The following is a 21,781-nucleotide window of genomic DNA, read 5'->3' as shown; positions in this document are numbered from 1 at the left end:
AAATAGAATTTTGTCCTTCATTGCTAGACTGATGGAGTTTAAAAGCAGGAGGTTCTGTTGCAGCTGTATAGGGTGCTGGCGAGGCCACACCTGGAGCACTGTGTACAGTTTTGGTCGCCTTACTTAAGAAAGGATGTACTGGGACTGGAGGGGGTTCAGAGAAGATTCACTAGATTGCTTCCGGAGTTGTGAGGATTTGTTTATGAGGAGAGACAAATTAGATTAGGTCTATACTCAATTGAATTTAGAAGAATGAGGGGGGGGATCTTATAGAAACATATAAAATTATGAAGGGAATAAATGGGATAGAAGCAGGCAGGTTGCTTCCACTGGCAAATTAAACTAGAACTAGGGGGCATAGCCTCAAAATAAGGGGGAGCAGATTTAGGACTCCGTTGAGGAGGAACGTCTTCACCCAAAGGGTTGTGAATCTGTGGAATTCCCTTCCCAGTGAAGCAGTTGAGGCGACCTCGTTAAATGTTTTTAAGGCAAAGGCAGATATATTTTTGAACAGTAAAGGAATAAAAGGTTACGATGTGCGGGCGGGTAAGTGGAACTGAGTCCACAAAAAGATCAGCCATATTCTCATTGAATGGTGGAGCAGGCTCGAGGGACCAGATGGCCTACTCCTGCTCCTAGTTCTTATGTTCGAACCCGTCCTCTGGTCACTGTCCGCGTGAAGTTTGCACAATCACCCTGTGTTTGTGTGGGTCTCACCCCCACAACCCAAAGGTGTACAGAGTAGGTGGTTTGGCCACACTAAACTGCCCCTTAATTGGAAAATTTCTCCTCATCTCCTGTCCTAAAAGGGTGACTCTTAATTTTAAAACAGTGCCCCTAGTTCTAGACTCACCCACAAGTAGAAACATCCTTTCCACATCCACCTTGTCAATACCATTCAGGATCTTGTATCCTTCAAAAAGCTGAATGGCAGGGATACACCGAGTAGCAGTGACCAAACACTCTAAATAGCAGTATGTAACTAATCGTGTTCCACAAGGATCTGTGTTGGGCTCAGTTATGCACCTTATTTTTTAAATGGTGAAAAGCTAGAAATAGTGGAGGCCTAGAGAGACTTGTGGGCCCTGTTATACATAGCATAAAAATGCAATGAAGAGAAACAGAAAATTAATCAAATAATGTCAATGAAATACTGGCTGTTTCTATCTAAATTCCACAGGCTAGAAGTCTGTCTTCAGCTATGCAAAGCCTTGCTTAGGCCACAGGATGTATTGACTTTGGAAGGAGTGCACATACATTTACCAGGATGGTACCTGGACTTCCAAGAGTTAAACAACGAGGGTTATAATCCCTGGAATTGTGGGTGATTTGATTGAAAATATTAAGGGGAACTGACAAAATGATTGGAGGCTAAGATCCCAGCAGCATAGTCTAAACATTTTTCAGGTGTGAAGTGAGGAGGTTTGTCAGCAAGCACAAATTGAGGCTGGATTAATTAATTTTGACTTAACCTATTATCTAAGGAAAAGAGTCCCAACATTTCCAATCTATCTATGCAACTGGAGTCCCTCATCCTTGGAACCGTCCTCCTGAATCCTTTCTGCACTCTCTCCAATGCCTACTAGTTTAGGCAGAGTACTTTAGTTGAGGCTGAGCCAGGCAGTGTTTTGTACAAGTTGAACATAAACCGCCGTGCCTTTGTTTGCTCTGCCCATATTAGTAAAGCCAAGGATGCTGCATGGATTTCTTCTGGGTGTTCGGGTTTCCGCCCGCAGTCCAAAGATGTGCAGGTTAGCTGGATTCGCCATGATCCTTTGCCAATTAGTGTTGAAACATTAGGTGGGGTTACGGGGACAAGACGGTGGAGTGGACTTCGGTGGAGTGTTCTGTCAGAGGGTCGGTGCAGACTTGATGAGACAAATGGCCTTGTTCTGCACTGCAGGAATTCTATGCCAACTTAAATGATTCAAGCAAACACACACCAGGTCCCTCTGCTTCTACAACCCCGATAGAATTGTACACTTTGTTTTATATTGTTTTTCCATGTTTTTCCTACCAAAGTGAATCACTTCAAATTTCTAAACACTTCTATGTACTAGATAAGCACTCTGCACCTGTCTTCACTGAGGAAGAAGGATGCTGCTCAAGTCATGATGAAACACAATGCAGTTGATGGGTTAAAAATCGATAAGGAGCAATGTTAGTCACATTGGCTGTACTTCGAAGTTAATGAATCACCAGGGCCTGATCAGGTGCATAGACATAGAACAGTCACAGAATTTACAGTGCAGAAGGAAGCCATTCGGCCCATCGGGTCTGCACCGGCCCATGGAAAGAGCACCCTACCCCAGTGACCCCACCCAACACAACCTTTTTGGACACTCAGCAGCAATTTAGCATGGCCAATCCACCTAACTTGCACATTTTTGGACTGTGGGAGGAAACCGGAGCACCCGGAGGAAACCCACGCAGACACTGGGAGAACGTGCAGACTCCAAACGAACAGTGACCCAAGCCAGGAATCGAACCTGGGACCCTGGAGCTGTGAATCAACTATGCTAACCACTGAGCTACCGTGCCCCCCCCCCCCGCCAACCTCGGATAGTGATGGAATTATAGGTGGAAATCACAGAGGCATTGACCATAGTTCTCAGACGTCCTCCTATACAGACTGGGTAGTACCAGCTGACTGGAGAATTGCAAATATTACAACATTGTTCAACAAAAGTGTCTCCGTCACTCACTGACCATGGGTGTCTCAGTACAGGAGTGTCTCACTAACTGACCCTGTCTCTCTCAGTACAGGTGTGTCTCACTCACTGACCCTGGCTCTCTCAGTACAGGTGTGTCTCACTCACTGACCCTGGGTCTCTCAGTACAGGAGTGTCTCGCTAACTGACCCTGGGTCACTCAGTACAGGTGTGTCTGTCACTCACTGAACCTGGGGTCTCAGTACAGGTGTGTCTGTCACTCACTGACCCTGGGTCTCTCAGTACAGGTGTGTCTGCCACTCACTGACCCTGGGTCTCTCAGTACAGGTGTGTCTGTCACTCACTGACCCTGGGTCTCTCAGTACAGGTGTGTCTGTCACTCTCTGATCCTGGGGGTCTCAGTACAGGTGTGTCTGTCACTCACTGACCCCGAGTCTGTCAGTACAGGTGTGTCTGTCACTGACACTGGATCCTTCAGTACAGGTGTTTATGTCACTCACTGACCCTGGGTGTCTCAGTACAGGTGTGTCTCACTCACTAACCCTGGGTCTCTCAGTACAGGTGTGTCTCACTCACTGACACTGGGTCTCTCAGTACAGGTGTGTCTCACTCACTGACCCTGGGTCTCTCAGTACAGGTGTTTATGTCACTCACTGACCCTGGATCTCTTAGTACAGATGTGTCTGTCACTCACTGACCCTGGCTCTCTCAGTACAGCTGTGTCTGTCACTCACTGAACCTGGGTGACTCAGTACAGGTGTGTCTGTCACTCACTGACCCTGGGTGTCTCCGTACAGGTGCGTCTGTCACTCACTGACCCTGGGTGTCTCAGTACAGGTGTTTATGTCACTCACTGACCCTGGGTCTCTCAGTACAGGTGTGTCTGTCACTCACTGACCCTGGCTCTCTCAGTACAGGTGTGTCTGTCACTCACTGACCCTGGGTGTCTCAGTACAGGTGTGTCTCACTCACTGACCCTGGGTGTCTCAGTACAGGTGTTTATGTCACTCACTGACCCTGGGTCTCTCAGTACAGGTGTTTATGTCTCTCACTGACCCTGGGTCTCTCAGTACAGGTGTGTCTGTCACTCACTGAACCTGGGGGTCTCAGTACAGGTGTGTCTGTCACTCACTGACCCTGGGTCTCTCAGTACAGGTGTGTCTGTCACTCACTGACCCTGTCTCTCTCAGTACAGGTGCGTCTGTCACTCACTGACCCTGAGTCTGTCAGTACAGGTGTGTCTGTCACTCACTGAACCTGGGTGTCTCAGTACACGTGTTTATGTCACTCACTGACCCTGGGTCTCTCAGTACAGGTGTGTCTGTCACTCACTGACCCTGGCTCTCTCGGTACAGGTGTGTCTGTCACTCACTGACCCTGGGTGTCTCAGTACAGGTGTGTCTCACTCACTGACCCTGGGTGTCTCAGTACAGGTGTTTATGTCACTCACTGACCCCGGGTGTCTCAGTACAGGTGTTTATGTCTCTCACTGACCCTGGGGGTCTCAGTACAGGTGTGTCTGTCACTCACTGACCCTGGGGGTCTCAGTACAGGTGTGTCTGTCACTCACTGACCCTGGGTCTCTCAGTACAGGTGTGTCTGTCACTCACTGACCCTGTCTCTCTTAGTACAGGTGTGTCTGTCACTCACTGACCCTGGGTGTCTCAGTACAGGTGTGTCTGTCACTCACTGACTCTGTCTCTCTCAGTACAGGTGTGTCTGTCACTCACTGAACCTGGGGGTCTCAGTACAGGTGTGTCTGTCACTCACTGACCCTGGGTGTCTCAGTACAGGTGCGTCTGTCACTCACTGACCCTGGGTGTCTCAGTACAGGTGTGTCTGTCACTCTCTGATCCTGGGGGTCTCAGTACAGGTGTGTCTGTCACTCACTGACCCTGGGTCTCTCAGTACAGGTGTGTCTGTCACTCACTGACCCTGTCTCTCTTAGTACAGGTGTGTCTGTCACTCACTGACCCTGGGTGTCTCAGTACAGGTGTGTCTGTCACTCACTGACCCTGTCTCTCTCAGTACAGGTGTGTCTGTCACTCACTGAACCTGGGGGTCTCAGTACAGTGTGTCTGTCACTCACTGACCCTGGGTGTCTCAGTACAGGTGCGTCTGTCACTCACTGACCCTGGGTGTCTCAGTACAGGTGTGTCTGTCACTCTCTGATCCTGGGGGTCTCAGTACAGGTGCGTCTGTCACTCACTGACCCTGGGTGTCTCAGTACAGGTGTGTCTGTCACTCACTGAACCTGGGGTCTCAGTACAGGTGTGTCTGTCACTCACTGACCCTGGGTCTCTCAGTACAGGTGTGTCTGCCACTCACTGACCCTGGGTCTCTCAGTACAGGTGTGTCTGTCACTCACTGACCCTGGGTCTCTCAGTACAGGTGTGTCTGTCACTCTCTGATCCTGGGGGTCTCAGTACAGGTGTGTCTGTCACTCACTGACCCCGAGTCTGTCAGTACAGGTGTGTCTGTCACTCACTGACACTGGATCCTTCAGTACAGGTGTTTATGTCACTCACTGACCCTGGGTGTCTCAGTACAGGTGTGTCTCACTCACTAACCCTGGGTCTCTCAGTACAGGTGTGTCTCACTCACTGACACTGGGTCTCTCAGTACAGGTGTGTCTCACTCACTGACCCTGGGTCTCTCAGTACAGGTGTTTATGTCACTCACTGACCCTGGATCTCTTAGTACAGATGTGTCTGTCACTCACTGACCCTGGCTCTCTCAGTACAGCTGTGTCTGTCACTCACTGAACCTGGGTGACTCAGTACAGGTGTGTCTGTCACTCACTGACCCTGGGTGTCTCCGTACAGGTGCGTCTGTCACTCACTGACCCTGGGTGTCTCAGTACAGGTGTTTATGTCACTCACTGACCCTGGGTCTCTCAGTACAGATGTGTCTGTCACTCACTGAGCCTGGCTCTCTCAGTACAGGTGTGTCTCACCCACTGACCCTGGGTGTCTCAGTACAGGTGTTTATGTCACTCACTGACCCTGGGTCTCTCCGTACAGGTGTGTCTGTCACTCACTGACCCTGGGGGTCTCAGTACAGGTGTGTCTGTCACTCACTGACCCTGTCTCTCTCAGTACAGGTGTGTCTGCCACTCACTGACCCTGGGTCTCTCAGTACAGGTGTGTCTGTCACTCACTGACCCTGTCTCTCTCAGTACAGGTGTGTCTGTCACTCACTGAACCTGGGGGTCTCAGTACAGGTGTGTCTGTCTCTCACTGACCCTGGGGGTCTCAGTACAGGTGTGTCTGTCACTCACTGACCCTGGGTCTCTCAGTACAGGTGTGTCTGTCACTCACTGACCCTGGGGGTCTCAGTACAGGTGTGTCTGTCACTCACTGACCCTGGGGGTCTCAGTACAGGTGTGTCTGTCACTCACTGACCCTGGGTCTCTCAGTACAGGTGCGTCTGTCACTCACTGACCCTGTCTCTCTTAGTACAGGTGTGTCTGTCACTCACTGACCCTGGGTGTCTCAGTACAGGTGTGTCTGTCACTCACTGACCCTGTCTCTCTCAGTACAGGTGTGTCTGTCACTCACTGAACCTGGGGGTCTCAGTACAGGTGTGTCTGTCACTCACTGACCCTGGGTGTCTCAGTACAGGTGCGTCTGTCACTCACTGACCCTGGGTGTCTCCGTACAGGTGTGTCTGTCACTCTCTGATCCTGGGGGTCTCAGTACAGGTGTGTCTGTCACTCACTGACCCTGCGTGTCTCAGTACAGGTGTGTCTGTCACTCACTGACACTGGATCCTTCAGTACAGTTGTTTATGTCACTCACTGACCCTGGGTCTCTCAGTACAGGTGTGTCTGTCACTCACTGACCCTGGGTGTCTCAGTACAGGTGCGTCTGTCACTCACTGACCCTGGGTGTCTCAGTACAGGTGTGTCTGTCACTCTCTGATCCTGGGGGTCTCAGTACAGGTGTATCTGTCACTCACTGACCCCGAGTCTGTCAGTACAGGTGTGTCTGTCACTCACTGACACTGGATCCTTCAGTACAGGTGTTTATGTCACTCACTGACCCTGGGTCTCTCAGTACAGGTGTGTCTGTCACTCACTGACCCTGGGTGTCTCAGTACAGGTGTGTCTATGTCACTCACTGAACCTTGGGGTCTCAGTACAGGTGTGTCTGTCACTCACCGACCCTGTGTGTCTCAGTACAGGTGCGTCTGTCACTCACTGACCCTGGGTGTCTCAGTACAGGTGTGTCTGTCACTCACTGAACCTTGGGGTCTCAGTACAGGTGTGTCTGTCACTCACTGTCCCTGGGTGTCTCAGTACAGGTGCGTCTAGTCACTCACCGACCCTGGGTGTCTCAGTACATGTGCGTCTGTCACTCACTGACCCTGGGTCTCTCAGTACAGGTGTGTCTCACTCACTGACCCTGGGTGTCTCAGTACTGGTGCGTCTGTCACTCACTGAACCTGGGGGTCTCAGTACAGGTGTGTCTCACTCACTGAACCTGGGGGTCTCAGTACAGGTGTGTTTGTGTCACTCACTGACCCTGGCTCTCTCAGTACAAGTGTGTCTCACTCACTGACCCCGGGTGTCTCAGTACAGGTGTGTCTCACTCACTGAACCTGGGGGTCTCAGTACAGGTGTGTCTGTCACTCACTGACCCTGGGTGTCTCAGTACAGGTGCGTCTGTCACTCACTGAACCTGGGGGTCTCAGTACAGGTGTGTCTGCCACTCGCTTACCCTGTGTGTCTCAGTACAGGTGCGTCTCACTCACTGATGCTGAGTCTGTCAGTACAGGTGCGTCTGTCACTCACTGAACCAGGGGGTCTCAGTACAGGTGTGTCTGTCATTCATTGACCCTGGGTCTCTAGAAACAGGTGTGTCTGTCACTCACTGACCCTGGGTCTCTCAGTACCGGTGTGTCTGTCACTCACTGACATTGGGGGTCTCAGTACAGGTGTGTCTCACTCACTGACCCTGGGGGTCTCAGTACAGGTGTGTCTGTCACTCACTGACCCTGGGTCTCTCAGTACAGGTGTGTCTGTCACTCACTGACCCTGGCTCTCTCAGTACAGGTGTGTCTGTCACTCACTGACCCTGGCTCTCTCAGTACAGGTGTGTCTGTCACTCACTGAACCTGGGTCTCTCAGTACAGGTGTGTCTCACTCACTGACCCTGGGTGTCTCAGTACTGGTGTGTCTCACTAACTGACCCTGGGTCTCTCAGTACAGGTGTGTCTGTCACTCACTGACCCTGGCTCTCTCAGTACAGGTGTGTCTGTCACTCACTGAACCTGGGGGTCTCAGTATAGGTGTGTCTCACTCCGTGATACTGAAGGCTTATCCCAGGTAAATGGTATCAGCTACGAGACAAGTGAATATGGTTAATCATGGATTACTCTTGAGGCACTTCAATGGTAAAGCCTGCTGATACAGCCCGAAAATCACTTCATCATTCCCTGTTCTTACTCAGTGATTTGAGCTTTTGACTTTTTTTAACCAGGCTATTGCATTTTATTTTAAGCAGATGCCAAGCTAAGGAGAGAGCCTTCCTCCGAGATGGAACCAGATGCAAAGCGGATGAAGTTAGTCGGGCCAGCCCTTGCTGAGTTTAAAATGCCGCCCTATAAGTCCAGCAACCCTCTAGGTGAGTTGAGCACGACGTTGCTGAATGCTCTTGCTGCTTGGATGCACAGTAACATGTTATACACACTACATTGGTTATCAGCCAATTTCAAATGTGCACTGCTTCCTGGAGGAACATCAATGAGTGTTGTGACTGGGTCAAGGGTCTTTCTACCATGTATTTTGCTTTCTTCCTCTGTCACTTTGTTTCTCTGTACTCTGCTCTCTGTCTCTTTCACTAGACACTGTTATTTCTGTTCTGAAGTTGGAACTTGGAACCACTAGCACTAACTCTTTAAAATTCCCAACTGAAGGGCTATGGGGATGGAGCGGGGAGTGGAAATAATTGAATTGCTGGCATGGATTCTATGGACTAAATGGCCTCCTTCCAATCTGGAGGATGGTAAAGACATTTCTCTCTCTGCTCTAAACAGGGACCACATCCAGTCAATGGGTTGGTTTTGTTTGTAAAGGTGAGGCACTGTGGGGTTGGGGGGTGCACACCAAGGTTACGGGGGCCACAAATGCGCTGGAAGTGATTGCTACGCACCGATGTGCTGTTAATAGGATCCTGGTTTTTTTTAGGGGCGGGTGTATGTATGTAAGGCACTGTTCAAGTGGAGCTCGGATTCGATTAATTTAGATGCTGCATCTCGAGTCTTTCAGGAAAGTTCAAATCCCTGCTGACATTTGTTCTGACTCTGCAGGTGTTGAATTTATTGTTCCAAAGACCGGTTACTTCTGCCAGATTTGTTCTCTGTTCTATACGAATGAAGACACTGCCAAGGTGACTCACTGCGGCACTGTGTTACACTACAAGAATATGGAGGTAAGAGTTTCATCTTAGTCCTATTATTGTGTTCAGCACCCGCTCTTAAAATAACAACAGCATCCTAAGATAGTGACATTAAAACCCATAACTGAGGCCAGAACTCTTTGCTGACCCCACACACCATATATTGTATAGGGGTGAGGTTGGCGTGGGATGGAGTTCAGCTAGATTTAACTGCTGAAGTGAGCATTATTTGGACTCTGTGGGTGAGATGAGAAACAGACCTTTTCCTTGCTTATTGTGAGATAGCGACAATTCTCCACAAGAGTGGCCCATGGCATTCGAGAGCTCTGAGTTGTAGGCCCACATTCTGTGGCGGTGTGGGGCACCACATTTTGAGGCCAGAATCCTTTTGCGGCCATATATTCTAATTGATCCACAGGTGAACTTTCATGGAATTGCCGTGTCACTGGCTTGGCCAGCATTTATTGCCTTCCCTAATTTCGAAGGTGGTGGTGAGCTGCGTTCTTGAACCGTTGCAGTCCCTGAGGTGTAGGTACACCCACTGTGCTGTTGGGAAGTTCCAGGATGTTGCCCCAGTGACCGTGAAGGAACGGCGATATATTCCCAAGTCAGGGTGGTGAGTGGCTTGGAGGAGAACTTGCTGGTGGTGGGGTTCCCAGGTATCTGCTGCCCTTGAAAATGAAATGAAAATCGCATATTGTCACAAGTAGGCTTCAAATGAGGTTACTGTGAAAAGCCCCTAGCTGCCACATTCCGGCGCCTGTTTGGGGAGGCTGGTACGGGAATTGAGCTCTTTAGCCCTGTGCTAAACCAGCCCCTACAGATCCCTTCTAGATGGTAGAGGTTGTGGGTTTGGAAGGTGCTGTCAAAGGAACCTTAGTGAGATGTTGCAGTGCATTTTGTAGATGGTACACGTGGCTGCCACTGTTCATTGGTGCTGGAGGAATGATTGTCGATGGGCTGCTTTGTCCCAGATAGTGTCGAGCGTCTTGTGTTGTTGGAGCTGCACTCATCCAGGCAAGTGGAGAGTATTCCATTACACTCTTGACTTGTACCTTACATATGGTGGACAAGCTTTGGGGAGTCAGGAGGTAGATTTTTCATCGCAAGACTCCTCACCTCTGAGCTGCTATTGCAGCCACAGTATTTATATGGCGAGTTCAGTTTCTGGTATTGGACGAATTTAGATCATAGACTCCCTACAATACAGAAGGCTATTTGGCCCATCGAACCTGCATCGACCCTCTGAAAGAGCACCCTACCTAGGCCCACTCCCTACCCTATCGCCATAACCCTACCTAACCAGCACACCATTGGACACTAAGAGGGAAATTCTACGTAGACCGTCACTCAAGGCCGGAATTGAAACTAGGTCTCAGGCGTTGTGAGGCAGCAGTGCTAGTCACTGCCACCGTGCCGCCCGTAGAGGTAATGCTAAAAAGAGATGGTTAGATTCTCTCTTGTTGGAGCTGGTCATTGCCTGGAACTTAAAGGACAATAAACATTTCAGCCCGAGCCTGAATATTGTCCAGGTCTTGCATATGGGTATGGACTGCTTCAGTATCTGCTGGACATTGTGCAGTCATCAGTGAATGTCCCCACTTCTGACCTAATGATGGTCGGGCCCAGGAACCTACCCTGAGGAACTTCTGCAGTGATGTCCTGGAGCTGAGATGATTGACCTCCAAACAACCACATCCATTTTCCTTGTGCCAGGTATGACTCCAACTCGCGGAGAGTTTTCCCTGATTCCCATTCCTGAGTGTGCTAGATCACCTTGAATTGTCCCTGATTATATTCAACAGGTTCACTAACCAACCACTCTGCTGGAAATATGCACTAAACCGGAGTTATTTGTACTAATTTACAGAAATATGTCTCACAGCGACAAGAGGAGCTTCGGAAGCAGCAGGAACGCGTGGCCAAGCAGGATAAGTGATGTGAGCCATACTCACCCAGCACTATCTTTAGTGGAAGTCTATTTCGGGTCCAAGTGTTCCCTTTCTCTTATTTTACCAGTTAGCTAGGCAGTTACAACATTGTACAAATGATCTTTCCACGGCTGTAACGATTATGGAAACTGTAGTTTTTGGGTTAGTATTGTTGTCTTCTGTTTTGCATAAATTGTTGTAACAATTGGCGATTCCATTATTATTCAATTAAACATGATTATGTTCCAGAGAAGGTGTGTTTATTTGAAATTTCTTCCTGTGTGTGTAGTCCCAGTCTGTGGCCTCAGCTATGAAGAGAGGTTATTGGATGATCTTAAGGTCATAGAGCTTTGCAGCACAAAAAGAGACTGTTCAGTAACTGGTGTTCGAGGATACCCAGGTCTCGTTACACATTCCCCCCCATCTAATTTATGGCCATTCAGATAATCTGCCGCCTTGTTTTTGCTACCAAAGTGGATAATCTCGCATTTATCCACATACTGCACCTGTCATTCATTTCGCACTCACTCAACTTGTCCCAAGTCATACTGAAGGATCTCTGCATCCTCCTCACAGCTCACCCTCCCACACAACTTAATGTCATCTGCAAATTTAGAGATATGACATTTTGTTCCCTCATCTAAATCATTAATATAAATTGTGAATAACTGGGGTTCCAGGAACCGATCCCTGTGGTACCCCACTGGTCACTGCCTGCCAATTTGAAAAAGACCCATTAATTCCTACTTTTTGTTTCCTGTCTGCCAACCAGTTTTCTGCCCATCTCAATACATAACCCCGAATCCCATGTGCTTTAATTTTACATGCTAATCATTTATGCGGGACTTTGTCAAAACCCTTTGGAAATTTTTATACCACATACACATCCTCCCCTTTATCAATTCTACTAGTCACATCCTCAAAGAATTCCAGTAGATTTGTCAAGCATGATTTCCCCTTCATAAATCCCTGCTGACTCTGAACGATCCTGCCACTATTTTCTAATTCTTTTGCTATAAAATCTTAGAATGGATTCTAGAATTTTCCCCACCACTGACGTCATGCTGACTGGTCTATAATTGCCTGTTTTCTCTCTAGTGACATGACCCAGGCATGTCACTAACCCAGGTCTCTACACTCGGTTACTTTGAGTCCCTCCATATTAATAAGATTCGTCTGAACCTGAGGGGCACAAATATCCTGGGGGGGAGATTTGTTAGTGCTCTTTGGGGGGGTTTAAACTAATGCAGCAGGGGCATGGGAACCTGGATTGTAGTTTTAGGGTAAGGGAGAATGAGAGTATAGAGGTCAGGAGCACAGATTTGACGTCGCAGGAGGGGGCCAGCGTTCAGGTAGGTGGTTTGAAGTGTGTCTACTTCAATGCCAGGAGTATACGAAACAAGGTAGGGGAACTGGCAGCGTGGGTTGGTACCTGGGACTTCGATGTTGTGGCCATTTCGGAGACATGGATAGAGCAGGGACAGGAATGGATGTTGCAGGTTCCGGGGTTTAGGTGTTTTAGTAAGCTCAGAGAAGGAGGCAAAAGAGGGGGAGGTGTGGCGCTGCTAGTCAAGAGCAGTATTACGGTGGCGGAGAGGATGCTAGATGGGGACTCTTCTTCCGAGGTAGTATTGGCTGAAGTTAGAAACAGGAAAGGAGAGGTCACCCTGTTGGGAGTTTTTTATAGGCCTCCTAATAGTTCTAGGGATGTAGAGGAAAGGATGGCGAAGATGATTCTGGATATGAGCGAAAGTAACAGGGTAGTTATTATGGGAGACTTTAACTTTCCAAATATTGACTGGAAAATATATAGTTCGAGTACAATAGATGGGTCGTTTTTTGTACAGTGTGTGCAGGAGGGTTTCCTGAAACAATATGTTGACAGGCCAACAAGAGGCGAGGCCACGTTGGATTTGGTTTTGGGTAATGAACCAGGCCAGGTGTTGGATTTGTAGGTAGGAGAGCACTTTGGGGACAGTGACCACAATTCGGTGACGTTTACGTTAATGATGGAAAGGGATAAGTATACACCGCAGGGCAAGAGTTATAGCTGGGGGAAGGGCAATTATGATGCCATTAGACGTGACTTGGGGGGGATAAGGTGGAGAAGTAGGCTGCAAGTGTTGGGCACACTGGATAAGTGGGGCTTGTTCAAGGATCAGCTACTGCGTGTTCTTGATAAGTATGTACCGGTCAGACAGGGAGGAAGGCGTCGAGCGAGGGAACCGTGGTTTACCAAGGAAGTGGAATCTCTTGTTAAGAGGAAGAAGAAGGCCTATGTGAAGATGAAGTGTGAAGTTTCGGTTGGGGCGATGGATAGTTACAAGGTAGCGAGGAAGGATCTAAAGAGAGAGCTAAGACGAGCAAGGAGGGGACATGAGAAGTATTTGGCAGGAAGGATCAAGGAAAATCCAAAAGCTTTCTATAGGTATGTCAGGAATAAGCGAATGACTAGGGAAAGAGTAGGACCAGTCAAGGACAGGGATGGGAAATTGTGTGTGGAGTCTGAAGAGATAGGCGAGATACTAAATGAATATTTTTCGTCAGTATTCACTCAGGAAAAAGATAATGTTGTGGAGGAGAATGCTGAGCCCCAGGCTAATAGAATAGATGGCATTGAGGTACGTAGGGAAGAGGTGTTGGCAATTCTGGACAGGCTGAAAATAGATAAGTCCCCGGGACCTGATGGGATTTATCCTAGGATTCTCTGGGAGGCCAGGGAAGAGATTGCTGGACCTTTGGCTTTGATTTTTATGTCATCATTGGCTACAGGAATAGTGCCAGAGGACTGGAGGACAGCAAATGTGGTCCCTTTGTTCAAAAAGGGGAGCAGAGACAACCCCGGCAACTATAGACCGGTGAGCCTCACGTCTGTAGTGGGTAAAGTCTTGGAGGGGATTATAAGGGACAAGATTTATAATCATCTAGATAGGAATAATATGATCAGGGATAGTCAGCATGGCTTTGTGAAGGGTAGGTCATGCCTCACAAACCTTATTGAGTTCTTTGAGAAGGTGACTGAACAGGTAGACGAGGGTAGAGCAGTTGATGTGGTGTATATGGATTTCAGCAAAGCGTTTGATAAGGTTCCCCACGGTAGGCTATTGCAAAAAATACGGAGGCTGGGGATTGAGGGTGATTTAGAGATGTGGATCAGAAATTGGCTAGCTGAAAGAAGACAGAGGGTGGTGGTTGATGGGAAATGTTCAGAATGGAGTACAGTCACAAGTGGAGTACCACAAGGATCTGTTCTGGGGCCGTTGCTGTTTGTCATTTTTATCAATGACCTAGAGGAAGGCGCAGAAGGGTGGGTGAGTAAATTTGCAGACGATACTAAAGTCGGTGGTGTTGTCGATAGTGTGGAAGGATGTAGCAGGTTACAGAGGGATATAGATAAGCTGCAGAGCTGGGCTGAGAGGTGGCAAATGGAGTTTAATGTAGAGAAGTGTGAGGTGATTCACTTTGGAAGGAATAACAGGAATGCGGAATATTTGGCTAATGGTAAAGTTCTTGAAAGTGTGGCTGAGCAGAGGGATCTAGGTGTCCATGTACATAGATCCCTGAAAGTTGCCACCCAGGTTGATAGGGTTGTGAAGAAGGCCTATGGAGTGTTGGCCTTTATTGGTAGAGGGATTGAGTTCCGGAGTCGGGAGGTCATGTTGCAGCTGTACAGAACTCTGCTACGGCCGCATTTGGAGTATTGCGTACAGTTCTGGTCACCGCATTATAGGAAGGACGTGGAGGCTTTGGAGCGGGTGCAGAGGAGATTTACCAGGATGTTGCCTGGTATGGAGGGAAAATCTTATGAGGAAAGGCTGACGGACTTGAGGTTGTTTTCGTTGGAGAGAAGAAGGTTAAGAGGAGACTTAATAGAGGCATACAAAATGATCAGGGGGTTGGATAGGGTGGACAGTGAGAGCCTTCTCCCGCGGATGGATATGGCTGGCACGAGGGGACATAACTTTAAACTGAGGGGTAATAGATATAGGACAGAGGTCAGAGGTAGGTTCTTTACGCAAAGAGTAGTGAGGCCGTGGAATGCCCTACCTGCTACAGTAGTGAACTCGCCAACATTGAGGGCATTTAAAAGTTTATTGGATAAACATATGGATGATAATGGCATAGTGTAGGTTAGATGGCTTTTGTTTCGGTGCAACATCGTGGGCCGAAGGGCCTGTACTGCGCTGTATTGTTCTATGTTCTATGTTCTATGTCTCCGGGCTACCAGGGAGGCAAAGGCCAAAATATCAGCCTCTTTCAATCCCTGAACTCCTGGCTCTTCCGACACTCTAAAGATCGTCACCACCTGTGTTTTGAGTCTGTGAACTATTTTCCCCTTCTTAATCAATTCCTTGGTCCTTCCTTGCTGAATTCTGAACAGCTCCCAATCCTCAGACCTGTTGTTTTTCTTGGCCAATTTGTATGCTACTTCCCTGGATCGAATACTATCCCTAATTTCCCTTGTAAGCCATGATTGGCCACCCTTCCTGTTTTACCTTTGTGCCAGACAGGAATAAACAATTGTTGCAGTTCCTCCATGCACCCTTCGAATGTTTGCCATTGCCTATCCACTGTCATCCCTTTAAGTAATGTTCCCCAGCGATTATTGCCTACTCACGCCTCATTTCATCGTAGTTTTGATTGTTAAGATTCAAGACCCTAGTCTCAGAATCAACTACTTCACTCTCCATCTTTATGAAAAATTCTATAATATTGGGAGGCATGGTGGTGCAGTCGTTAGCACTGCTGCTTCACATTGCCGAGGACCCGGGTTCGATGCCGGCCCGGGTCACTGCTCGTGTGGAGTTTTCACATTCACCCTGTGCCTCCGTGCGTCTTGTGGCGATATCATGCTCACTAGTATATAAGTGAATGTTGCAGTCAGCTGACCTCAGACTGGCTGGAGAGAGGTTGCTTGTGAATGATTTTACTGTTTATGTTAAGAAATCATTTCTAGCTTTAGCTACAAGTGTCCTTGTAATAAATCAGGCAATCCGACAAGAACATTACATGGTACCAGGGTTGGATGGTATTAAACACTGAAAATGCCTGACCGAGACCTGAAGATTGCAGAATTAACAGTATGGAGTCATTGAAGCCACCAAAGCGTCTCTGCTTTCATGGTAATGTTGCCTGTGACTGTCATGTGTTTAAAAAACAATTTAATCTGTTTCTTACTCGAGTAAATTTAGAAGATCAATCCGATTCACGCAAAGTAGCGATGCTCCTAATTGGCAAGGCCAGAAGCAATCGCTGTGTTTAATATGTTTATATCTGCAAATGATGAAGATAGTAAAAATTTTAATGAAGTAATTCACAGATTTGATGCCCATTGCAGGCCCAGAAAGAATGACATTTGTGAATGTTATGTGTTGGAACACATTTACAGAAGACAAGAGTCCATAGATCATTTCATCACTGATTTGAAGTTAAAAGCTAAAACCTATGATTTTACTGTGGTGGACTCTTCCATGATTTGGCATGGTGTGTCTCTAAGGTGCGTCTCCTGTAACATCGATGATGAAGTTACAGCGCTATGACTTCAATCTCATCTACATGCCAAGCAAATATTTGTTCTTAGCAGATGCATTATCGAGAGCGCGATGCAAATTATTAATGGTGAGATTGCTGAGCATGTAGATCTGCATGTCAATCTAATTTCCACACTACTACCAGTATCAGATGCGAAACTACGTGAGATCCCAGAAGAGACCAGGAAGGATCAAACTCTTCGAGGTGATGAGGAACAGCAACTCACACTGGCCCTGAGGTCAAGGTATGGTGTTCTACAATATAAGATGCGAACTCAGTATCATTTCTGGAGTGGTATATTGCTTGAACACTATGGTCACACGTCAATCTCTTCACAAGGATGTACAAAAGAGGATACACTAAGGACATCTTGAGGTTGAAAAATGTAAGTGGAAAGCTTGTGACTCCGTTTACTGGCCAGGTATAAACCAGGATATTGAAAGTTGTTGCGACACACAAGTTGTTGCCAAACGTATCGTTGCAAGCAAACAAGAGAACCTATGCAAATATCTGATTTACCTACTGCACTATGGCAGAAAGTAGCTATTGATCTCTTTCACCTGCGAGGGAAAGATTGTTTAATGATCATACACTATCTTTCAAACTATCCCAAAATGGCTCTACTGTCAAGCATAACGGCAAGCTGTGTAATACTGCATACCAAGTCGATTTCGGCTCGACACGGAATTCTGCAAGTCATTGTGAGTGACAACGGTCCTGGTTTTAGCTGTAAAGATAGGCAACACTTTGCAGGCATGTATGATTTCAATCATGTCAGGTCGAGTCCGTTGTACAGAGAAGCCAATGGAAAAGCAAAAAAAAGCCAACATATTGTTAAGCAATTGTTGAAGAAAGCAATGGACAGCCAATCTGATCCATATCTCCCACTATTGAGTTAGAGCATCACCATTGTCACATGGTAGATCGCCAGCAGAGTTCTCGTGAATAGATGGTTGCGTTCCACACTTGGCAAAGGAGGAGAATGCAGTGGTACTGCAGGAAAAGCAAACATTAAAGCGAAACAAAAACAGTTCTATGATAAGAGTGTCTAGAACGTTACCACCTGAGTACAAAGAACAATACAGCATAGGAACAGGCCCTTCGGCCCTCCAAACTTGTACCGGTCGTGATACCACAGACCTTAAACCTATGCCCCCTGGTGACTGACCCCTCCACCCTGGGAAAGAGTACCTGCCCATCCACTCTATCTATGCCCCTCATAATCTTGTCGACCTCTATCAGGTCGGTCCCTCGACCTCCATCGTTCAAATGAACGTTCCAATGGAAAAAACACCACTGGGCTAGTTGAGTGATTTGCTGAGGGGGATTGGAGTGCTGTTGTGGCGAGGACCTGGAGAGTTCCTGTGCAGGAGGACTCCTCCAGCCTCGCACATTCCATATTTGGTTCTGTCACGAATCCCACGTCATCACCCTCTTGTCTCCTGCAACTAAGCCAATTATGAATCCACCTTCTCAAATTACCTTGTATCCCATGTGGGACCTTGTCAAAGGCTTTCCTGAAAACCATATAAACTACATCAACTGCATTACCCTCATCCACACACCTGGTCACATGCTCAGAAAAATCAATCAAATTTGTTAGACATGACCTCCCTCTGACAAAGCCGTGCTGACTATCCCTGATCAAACCTTACCCCTCCAAGTGGGGATAGATTCTCTCCTTCAGAATTTTCTCCAATAGTTTCCCTACCACTGACATGAGACTGACTGGCCTGTAGTTCCCTGGCTTAACCCTACAGCCTTTCTTAAATAGTGGAACCATATTAGTTGTTCTCGCCAGAGAGGAATTAAAAATTTGGGTCAGAGCCTCTGCAATCTCCTCCCTCGCCTCCCACAGCAGCCTGGGACACAATTTATCCGGACCTGGAGATTTGTCCACTTTTAAACCTGCCAACACCTTGTCCCTCCTTATGACAACTTGCTCAAGAACCTCAGTCTCCCCGAGTTCTAAATCTACCTCCTCATTCTCTTGGGTGAAGACAGATGTGAAATATTTGTTCAACACCCTACCAATGTCCTCTAGCTCCACCTACAGATTGTCCCCTTGGTCGATAATGGGCCCTCCTCTTTCCCTGGTTATCCTCTTCCCATTGATATCGTTCTAGAATATCATGGGATTTTCCCTACTTTTGGCAGCCAGCGCTTTCTCACATCCCCTCTTTGCTCTCCTAATTTCTTTCTTAAGCCCCCCACTTCGTGTACTCCACGAATGCCTCCGCTCTGCTGATTTGCTCCCCTTGTACATGCTAAAAGCTTTTTTCCTTCTCATCATAGCCTGAATGTGTCTGGCCCAGAAAGCCAGGCAGTTCAAGTGCAATTAGAAATGGGCAATAAATGCTGGCCGTGCTGGTGGAAACCCAAATCCCGTGAAATAATAAATGAATTCCCACCCCCATATCTCCTTGTGACTGAAGAGGAATTTCAGTCCAACAAGGTGATTATTTCTATGAACCCTAACGTTGGCGAACTTGATTTTCTCCAAACAGAGAAGGCTAGCCTTGTCAGTTAGATAGGTCTCCGTCTTCGGGGGCTTTGGGTCCCTCCAAGCTAATAGAATCTGTCTCCAGGCTACCAGGGAAGCAAAGGCCTCCGCTTCCACATGCCTCCTCCATTGCCCTCAGGGCTGCCACCACCACGGGGCTGGTGGAGTACCGCGCCGGCGAGAACGACGGGCACCGTTACTAATGCCCCCCCCCCCCCCAAACTGGTGCCCTTGCATGAAGCTGTTTCCACCCGCTCCCGTACCGACCCTCCACCCAGTTCCTGATCATGGCTATATTCACCGCCCAATAATAATTACTAAAGTTCGGCAGCGCCAGCTCACCCTCCCCCTGGCTCCGCTCAAGCATCCCCCCTTTTTTTTACTCACGGGGTCTTACCCGCCCATACAAAGCCAGTGATCACCTTATTGACCATTTGAACATAGAACAGTACAGCACAGAACAGGCCCTTCGGCCCTCGATGTTGTGCCGAGCCTTGTCCGAAACCAAGATGAAGCTATCCCACTCCCTGTCATTCTGGTGTGCTCCTGTGCCTATCCAATAACCGCATGAAAGTTCCTAAAGTGTCCGACTCCACTATCACAGCAGGCAGTCCATTCCACACCCTAACCACTGAGTAAAGAACCTACCTCGGACATCCCTCCTATATCTCCCACCCTGAACCTTATAGTTATTCCTCCTTGTAACAGCTACATCCACCCGAGGAAATAGTCTCTGAATGCCCACTCTATCCCCCTCATCATCTTATAAACCTCTATTAAGTCGCCTCTCATCCCCCTCCACTCCAAAGAGAAAAGCCCGAGCTCCCTCAACCTTTCCTCATAAGACCTATCCTGCAAACCAGGCAGCATCCTGGTAAATCTCCTTTGCACCCTTTCCAGAAGTCTAAAGAAATACCGTGGAATAAAGATGGGGAGACATTGAATCACAAACAGGACCGTCATTTTCACTGTCTGCACCCTCCCAGCTAGTGACAACGGAAGTGCGTCCCACCTCCGAAAATCGTGGTCATTTGGTCTACTAATCGGGCCAAAATTTAACTTGTGCAGCCGTTCCCATTCCCGTGCCACCTGGATGCCCAGGTATCGAAAGCTTCCCCCTACCAACCGCCTCTCCTGTCCCCTCGCCTGGACCGCAAACATCTTTTCCCCATATTTAGTTTATACCCCGAAAACCGACCAAATTCCCCCAGAATCCTCATAATTTCTTTCATCCCCTCCAGTGGGTCCGAAACATACAGGAGCAGGTCGCCTGCGTAAAGCGAGACTGTCCCCCCCCACCCCTTCTTCCCGGACCAGCCTCTTGAGGCTCTCAGCGCAATTGCCAACGGCTCTATGGCCAACGCGAACAGCAGTGGGGAGAGGGGGCATCCCTGTCTCGCCCCCCCGATGCAGCCTGAAATAATCCGATGTTGACCTGTTCGTCTGTACGCTCGCCACAGGAGCCTGACCCAGTCAATGAAGCCCCGCCCAAATCCAAACCGTCCCAGTACCTCCCTCAGATATTCCCGTTCCACCCGATCAAAAGCCTTCTCTGCATCCATTACCTCCACATCCCTACATTCTGGGGGTATCAATCACATTTAACAACCTTCTTACGTTGTCCGCCAACTGCCTACCCTTAACAAATCCCGTCTGGTCCTTCCCAATCACGTCCGGAACACGGTGTTCAATCCTAGAGGACAAGATTTTGGCCAACAGTTTGGCCTCCACATTTAATAGGGATATCGGCCTGTTGGATCCACATAGCTCCGGGTCCTTGTCCTGCTTCAGGATCAATGAGATCGTGGCCTGTGACATCGTCGGGGGAAGCACCCCACACTCCCTTGCCTCATTGAATGTCATCAACAATGGCCCCAGTATCCCAGAGAACTTTTTATAAAACTCCACTGGGTACCCGTCCGGCCCCGGGGCTTTACCCGACTGCATAGCCTTCAGCCTCTCTGCTACCTCTTCCAACTCGATCGGGGCCCCAGCGAAAAAGTGCCTCATCCCCTCCGGCCCAGCTGGCGGTTCCGACCAATACAACCTACTGCAAAATTCCTTGTACGCCTTATTAACCCCTGCTGAATCTCCGACCAGGTTCCCGTCCCCGTCCTTTACTTTCCCTATCTTCCTGGCTGCCTCCCTCTTTCTAAGTTGCTGCACAAGCACTCTGCTGGCCTTCCCCCCATGCTCAGAGATCACCCCCCTCACCTTCCTCAGCTGCTCTACCGCCCTCCCTGTAGTTAACAAGCCAAACTCACTTCCGGTTGCGGCGATGCGGAGCTAAGCCGCACATTTTGGCTGGATCCCAGGTGGGAAGGTGAAGTAAGGTCCCCCTTACGTTGTACGGCAGGGATTAGCGGTGGAGCAGCGACAAAAACGAGGGGGAAAAAAACAAGATGGCGGAGATCGAGCAGCATGGGGGCCGGACCAGCAGGAATTCCTCAGGCGCTGTGTGGAGGAGCTTAAAAAGGAGGTGCTGGCGCCAATGCGGTTGGCGATCGAGGGGCTGTAGGAGACCCAGAAGGCCCAGGCAGTCGAGCTCCGTGAGGTGAGGGATAAAAATGAGAACGAGGACGAGATCCTGGGCCTGGCGGTAAAAATGGAAGCGCAGGAGGTGGGCCGAGAGACTCGAGGTCCTGGAGAACAGGTCGAGGAGGAAGAATCTCCGGATTCTGGGTCTCCCCGAAGGAGTGGAGGGAGCTGATACCGTTTGTGGGTCACTTATCAGGACCGACA

The 21,781-nt window shown here is 48.6% G+C and overlaps 1 protein-coding gene across 9 annotated transcripts in view; it reads left to right on the top strand.

Annotated features, from left to right (window-relative positions):
• The window catches only part of znf638 (zinc finger protein 638), a 344,100-nt gene extending 332,843 nt beyond the window's left edge, over positions 1 to 11,257 (top strand). For 7 of the 9 annotated variants that reach the window (XM_072497778.1, XM_072497779.1, XM_072497782.1 and 4 more), the window contains 3 exons: positions 8,177 to 8,299; positions 8,985 to 9,106; positions 10,944 to 11,257. In XM_072497778.1, coding sequence (XP_072353879.1) covers positions 8,177 to 8,299; positions 8,985 to 9,106; positions 10,944 to 11,012 — 314 coding nt within the window. In that variant the 3' untranslated portion in view covers positions 11,013 to 11,257. The remainder of the gene's footprint in view (positions 1 to 8,176; positions 8,300 to 8,984; positions 9,107 to 10,943) is intronic. The other 2 variants (XM_072497783.1, XM_072497776.1) reach the window with 1 other exon arrangement.
• Positions 11,258 to 21,781: the final 10,524 nt, after the last annotated feature.

The sequence above is a fragment of the Scyliorhinus torazame genome, chromosome 3 (assembly GCF_047496885.1).
Source record: "Scyliorhinus torazame isolate Kashiwa2021f chromosome 3, sScyTor2.1, whole genome shotgun sequence".
Lineage (NCBI taxonomy): Eukaryota > Metazoa > Chordata > Chondrichthyes > Carcharhiniformes > Scyliorhinidae > Scyliorhinus > Scyliorhinus torazame.
The sequence above is the reverse complement of the archived record's forward strand: the minus strand, read 5'-3'. Positions and strand labels throughout refer to the sequence as shown.